The sequence below is a fragment of the Apis dorsata genome, unplaced genomic scaffold, assembly GCF_000469605.1.
Source record: "Apis dorsata unplaced genomic scaffold, Apis dorsata 1.3 scaffold_249, whole genome shotgun sequence".
Taxonomy (NCBI): domain Eukaryota; kingdom Metazoa; phylum Arthropoda; class Insecta; order Hymenoptera; family Apidae; genus Apis; species Apis dorsata.
Genome location: NW_006263528.1, coordinates 109,011 through 116,063, shown reverse-complemented (window position 1 = coordinate 116,063; position 7,053 = coordinate 109,011). Strand labels below are relative to the sequence as shown.

At 30.0% G+C, this 7,053-nt stretch overlaps 1 protein-coding gene across 2 annotated transcripts in view; it reads left to right on the top strand.

Moving 5' to 3' along the window:
• Positions 1 to 3,845, top strand: part of LOC102672843 (probable cyclin-dependent serine/threonine-protein kinase DDB_G0292550) — a 5,087-nt gene extending 1,242 nt beyond the window's left edge. For both annotated transcript variants that reach the window (XM_006616059.2, XM_031510654.1), the window contains exons 3-5: positions 391 to 2,340; positions 2,429 to 2,594; positions 2,753 to 3,845. In XM_006616059.2, the coding sequence (XP_006616122.1) occupies positions 391 to 2,340; positions 2,429 to 2,594; positions 2,753 to 2,964 (2,328 nt within the window). In that variant the 3' untranslated portion in view covers positions 2,965 to 3,845. The remainder of the gene's footprint in view (positions 1 to 390; positions 2,341 to 2,428; positions 2,595 to 2,752) is intronic.
• The last annotated feature ends 3,208 nt before the right edge of the window (positions 3,846 to 7,053 follow it).

Genomic DNA, 7,053 nt, shown 5'->3' with positions numbered 1-7,053 from the left:
ATAATTATTTTTTTTTAAAATATTAAAGACTTGCTTATTTTCTTATATAATATTTTCATTTGTTAAATATGACATTTTACTGAATAAACTATATACATGTAAGAAATTTCATTTCACTCTATTTCATTTAAATATAAGAATTAATCTTACATAATCTGTGAAATATGTGTTTATTTACACAAATCTATATATTTTATATATATAAAAAGAAAAAATTTAAATTTAATAAAATAAGATGTTATATATATGATATATTAGGTTATTAATTTTAATATAATTTATAACTAAACATATTATAGTTAAAAATATTATTTGAAAATTTATTGAAAAAAGAAAAAAACATTATATTATGATACTAATTTAATCTTTTTTATTCACTTATTCATATAGATGAATGTAGAAGATGAAGATAGTCAGGATTTAAATAATCCTATGGTCAATGATTTAGTGTCAAAAATTCTTGATGATGATTCAATAGTTGGTGACAACGCTCACAATAATAGTTATAATGGCAATATTCAATATTATTCAGATACTCAATCCTGTATTATGGAAAATAAAATGGAAAGTAATACTGATCCTAATTTTACTATGGATCGTTTCAATATACATTCAACATTTAATAAATTACAAAATAATATTTCTAATAATACTAAACTTGAATGTAATTATAACACTCTCTGTGGAGAGCTCAAAACATTGAGTCTCAATACATGTGTAGGGCAAGTATCAGATCAAGGAAATTTATATAACAATGGAATTGGTGCATATTCAAATACTTATCCATCTGATTCACAATCTTATGTACTACGTCCAAGTAATGAAAATTGTTGTATTAGTGGAAATACTATGCCTATATGCAACGATTTATTAACAACTACAAATGAGACAAATGTAGGCAAGCAGTCTGCTAACTGGACAGAAAATTTATCAACATCAGGATGTACATCAGACTTATTTGGAAATTATCAACGAATACAAAATTGTACAAATCCAGATCTTAACTTTAATATGGCTCTAACATTGGCTTTAGATTCTCCTGATCCAATAACTCTAAATGAATTAGAGTATCATAATAATATTGGACAAAATGGAACTAATACATATAATAATCCAACACCTTCTATGCATGAATTATACAGCATGACTGCCAATAATCAAACTTATAGACCAAGTTCAGCAATGACTGATTTGAGTATTGATTCTGGCTTTCTTTCAAATTCTCCATTACAACATTTTTCTCCAGCTGATACAAATTTGCATAATTGTTTTGGAAATAATATACAGCGGAGTAATGCTAATGATTATAAAGATTTACATGATTCAAATAGATTAAGCATGACAAATATCTCCATACCAAATGAACAACTTCAATTTTTGCACCAACAAGCTCGTAGCTACAAATTAAATCAAGCTGTGGACCAAGAATACAAACAATTAATTGACTATTATCCAGGTGTAAGCGATTTCACCACATCATCAATCAATAGTTTAGACACAAATGAAAATTGTCTTACAAATAATGATTATAAAATTGATAATAATTTATTGAAAATTATCAGTCCGAAATCAAAGACTATTGAAACTAAGACATATTCACCAATTGGATTTCCAAAAAATCTAAGTTCGCGTAATACTCACCAGTCAATTGCAAAATATGGATATCATAATTATCAACATTACACTGCCAATAACGGCGAGACTTTAAAAATGTTACCACAAAGTTCCACATCTTATCAGGATTTGAAGCAGCCTAATAATACTAATACATATAAAGTGGAAGGATTTGATCTTACCAAAGAAATAGCTTTTCCTTCTGTAAGTCATTTGACGAATCAAATAGCAGGGTCTTCAATGAACAAGGATACTTTTAATTATCTTATGAAACAACGACATCATATACCAAGAATACAAAATAGTCCTGGTATTCCATCTGCTGATGTCCTTTTTAATTCAGGAATAGTACCAAATCCGGGTACAGTAAGATCTGGAGTATTCCCACCAGTAATGCCAGTTCCTGTACCACTTCCAGTTCCACGACTATTTTCCGTACTATATGGTGGAGGCTTGAGCCTTAGAAATGGAAGTGGAACTTCTAGACGTACAGCACCTTCAAGTATATTACACTTCAGACTGGAGCAAACTTATGAACAATTTAAACAATTAGAAAAAGAACGAAAAAAATGCGAAGCGGGATTAGCTGCTCATTTTCCTGGTAAAAGAGTGACAAGTGCAAACAATATACCTATTCCTCGCCTTCAAGGAAATCCATCACGCGTTGATCGTTTAGTCATTGATTATTTGAGAGAGCATGCACGCGTTATAACTTTGATTGCAAAGGTAATATATTATTATAAATTTTTTTATTTTCTCATTGATAAAAAAGCATAATTGCATTAAATAACAAAGCAATATTTTTTTTAAAAAGATGGAACGTTTACGAGGGACCACGATGAATCAACGTGTACATAAAGCTATGGAATATTGGTTGGAAGCAATAAAATTCGTCCAAGAATGTCGTAAACGTGAAGTTGCAAATGCTACTAAACGCCAAAAAGAAAATCCACCATGCATTCTTGTATACAATGATAATGGTATGTTTATTTATTCAATTTTTTAAAAAATATAATTTTTTTTTTAATTTATATTAATATTAATTAAAAAAAGTTATAAGTTATTATTTTTTTTAATTATTATTTTTAAAATAATAAAAAAAATTATTTAAAACACTTTTAAATATTTTTATTTATAGATATATTAACATTGGCAGCCAGTGTATATGAATTGACGAAGGCATCTCGATATGCAAGAACTGGTATGTATAACGCATTACAAGCTACATTATTGTATGACTTGGAAATAGAAAAGAAAGTCGTTGAAACTTCTAAAGATCCAGTCCTTGTGATGAAACGTAATGAAAGTCAGGTAACACATGATGCTGGTGATTATTCAAACAGTACCTAGCAAGATTTTGAAAACCGCTTTTCCATTTTGTGTGAAAAAACATAGATCGAGTCCAGCAGCTTTTTACTTACGTATTTCGCGTTACGTTAATGAAAAGCTTTTGCTGGCGTTTATCATAATTTTATCGCTGAGACAAAACAATGCCGCCCACTAATTGCGAAATTTTCAAAGCATCATATGGAGAATTACACGTACTCCCGCCGAAATAGGAAAATCATATGCGTATCTACTTTTTACAAGTTAATAGTAACTCCATAGTTTTCTACTGTACATATTTTTATCCCTACTATATAGTACAGTTTTGGGAGTGTCAGTTCTTGGAATCCAATACTTGTGATTCAATTATCTATCGCACTTTCAAGTGATTTTGCTTGTTCTTCGCTAACAGACTAACGAAAAGGAAACTTACGAACGTCAACATTTTTATCTTTGGATGTGTTGTGTTACATATTTCACAATGCTAAAGATAATTATTTCAAATTTATTGAGGATCCGATACTCGTAGAAAGAAAAAAACGAAGAACAAGATTGCTCAGACATACTAGAAGAAACAAAAAATTAAAAAAAGAAAAAGAGAAAAAAGAACGTTCGCAAGAATCTCCGACTATTACTCGTTTGCGTATGTGTCATAGGCTAGATAATATAGGCTAAATTTTACCAATATATTTGTTCAGAGTGCTAGGCAGTAATTTCTTAGACTAGTTCAATGTGGCCTTCCTTAAATGTGTGACCCAAGATGTATGTCAGGTAGTCAAAGTACATCTCGAAAACTTCGAATATTTCGAAAAACTCAAAACGCGATGCGGTAATTTAAATCGCAGATCGGGTGAGCTTTTTCAATCTGTGAAAATATGTATAGCCTTTGATCTGACTCGATATATAGATATACATATATATATAATATAGATATATATATATATCTATATTATATATATATTATATGTGTGTGTGTGTGTGTGGGTGTGATAACGCAAATAATGTCCACTATATATACTACACATAAATCTTTGTTAAGAAAGGACTTTTCTAAAGCATACTTGTTACACGCATACACAAAATCGTGCTCTGGCGTAACATTTACGCACAGTACATAGTCGCATTACATTTAATTGCAAGATAAAATATAAAATATTCGTGTATATAATTACACATAATATGTGAAACATTATATATATATACGTACATATACGTATACATGTCTATGTGTGTGCGTGTACGTATGTACATAGATTTATGTGCAAGTACGTACAACATGTATAAGATATATAGAGAATTTTTAACGTGCATACGCAAAACACATAAAACTATTCCTACATACCTACATTACTACGTACTATACGTTCTAGACAAATTGATTAGCTCTATAACAGCCGACTTGCAAAGTTCAACATTTCCTCTACTCAATATTAAATAAGCTCTTTCACACCTGATAATTATTCCTAGGCTCAATATATTTTAACGTTCCAATGTGCGTATGTACGAATGTTCGTACGAATCCGTGTTTTATTATAATTTAAAAATCGCGATATAATCGCGTGCAAGTTCGAGTTCCACGGAAGCATCAAACGTCGTTTCGTTCTACGTTCTTGACGAGACTTCAACGGTGATTATTTCCGTATTCCTATGAAATTACAAAACATATATTCGCACAACGATAAACAAAAAAATACTTCGTGTTAGAGAGAATTAAGAAAAAGAAAGGAAAAAAGAAATGTAAATTTATATAGTGTCCAACGCGTAGACGCATGGATAACGCATGGAGGCGAACAAAACTTTGATGCAACATTTTTGCTGTCTCGAGGTCTAACTTTCATAAATAATTAAATTGAATCGGTCGGCCTGTATTATCATTAAAAATTCTCGTAAAATCGGTTGTCGATTAACAAATGATGAAATATTAATATAATCATCTCTGTATATATCCGTCAATTTCCGTCTGAACTGTATGATCTACGTAGTGATTCCCAATGATAAAACGAGGAAGAATGGTGTTTCGGTTTAATTCCTCGGTATTTCTATATCAATCTTAGATGAGAGATATTATTAGCGAAGTATTTAATTTAGTAATAGTAATACTTGTTACGAATAGAATTTTCTGGCTGTCTTTGTTGCCGATCACCATTAATGAACGAATATTTTAAGTTTTTGACAAATTTGTTTTTATATATTATGTTTTGATTATTTGCAAAATTATTAAAACTTTACAAAAAAAATTTTATATCGGTTACTCAAAATGATCAATCGATCATTTCATCGAATAAAATCCGTTTATTTTTACATATTAAAAGACCATATATTAAAAGTTTAAATTTTAGTAAAAGGATTGTTAATTCAGAAAAATATCTAATAACTTTGAATCGAGTATTTTAATCGTAACACATTTTCGTAATATCGAAAAGATAGGAAAGTTTGTTAACTTTAAACATTTTTAGCAGACAAAATTACATTGTTAATTACGAAGATATCTTCTTAATTTTGTCTTCGAACTTGAAATATCTAAACGAAATTGCTCGGCCGCAAAGACAACCCATTCTCGAAGAATGGTCCGGTACTCCAATCTTGTAAAAGACGCAAGATATACATACAGACTGCTTTTACATAGCGCTTACATAATCATTGGGGACCATGTCGAGCATTGTCTCCGCGTATATATCAGCATATCTTAGAAACTCATTTTTCATTAACACGAAGGAACATTTGCATTTCTTCACAATTTCTTCGTTATTTTTCTTTCTTTCTTTCTTTCTTTCTTTCTTTCTTTTTATTTTTTCTTATCTAATCTCACAGGTGTGCGGTTGTATAAATTTAACTCCTTTCCTCTTACGTTAATATCTTTTCGTTTACGTTCCTCTTTGTCCCCTGTCTTTTCTTCCCTTCTTAAAGTACGACGAAGGCAAAGTTGAATATAGAATCGGAAGAGAAACGCGTGTGGTGTTCATTATGATGTTTAATCCTCTTCCTTTTTTTTTTTTTTTTCTCTCCTTCCATTTCAAAAATATCAAACGAGACAAATGATTAATAAATATGCGTCCGGAAATGACGAAAGTATAGGCTTAATAAAACTTTAATGAAAAATGTAAAAAAGAAAAAAAAATACAAAAAATACGTGTCTGTTAGGATAGAATAGAATTATCGAATTGCTCGTTAAGAAGAATTCTTACGGAATGAAAAGAAGATTAATCGTCGCTTATGCGTAAAATTTAGAAAAAATAGCGAACACGAGTATTCGAGGCGTGCTGATATTTCAGGCTGAAGAAGAAAGCAAAGCAGTGCTTTACACAATTTCCTTCCGCATTTGTCAACGTGTTTATATTATAACTGTGATATATGTAATGCCAATTTGTACATAACTTAACGCTGAAAAACTTACTGTCGCGGCAACGATACGGTGAACGCGGTCTACACGTTAATTTTTTTTCTTTTCTTGTTTATGTCAATATTTCGTTTCTCTTTTCATTTCCGCTTCAATCAATCGCTCCTTTGTTCTTATAACTTGGAATGTGATATCAATAGATAAATAATACGCGTTCGATTCTAGTTTCGATTAAAAAACATTCTCTTCGGAAAAATTCAGGAAGCATCGATGTGTATATCCCCGCGATATAAACGAATCGTTTCTTAATAAACGTTTCACTTAACAGATAGTACTTAGCACGAACAATTGTCAATATCATGCATCTGAAATATCTACGCCATTTACATTCGATATTTTTAAAGTAGTTTCTTGTAGTTTCGATGAGAAAAAAATAATTTTTTATCGCCCCTTTCGATCTCAAAACAACGTGTAATAATTTTTATTTCGAATGTTCATCCTTGCTCTACATTTTACATTGACATTTCTTAGTTTTTTTTTTTTTTTTTTTTAAGTAAAAATTTTAAAGTAAAATCGAAAAAATAGATTTTTGACCAATCTTCTCAATATAGATATCATATTGTTCGAAATAAAAACTTAGGAATCTCGATAATCAATATATCGACTAGAAATTGATGGAAGAGTATAAAATTTTTATCGGAATCGTGGAAAATTATAGGAAATTTCTTACGAGTTGCGGATTTCCCAAATCTTGAAAAAAATGAGGGAATAAAAGA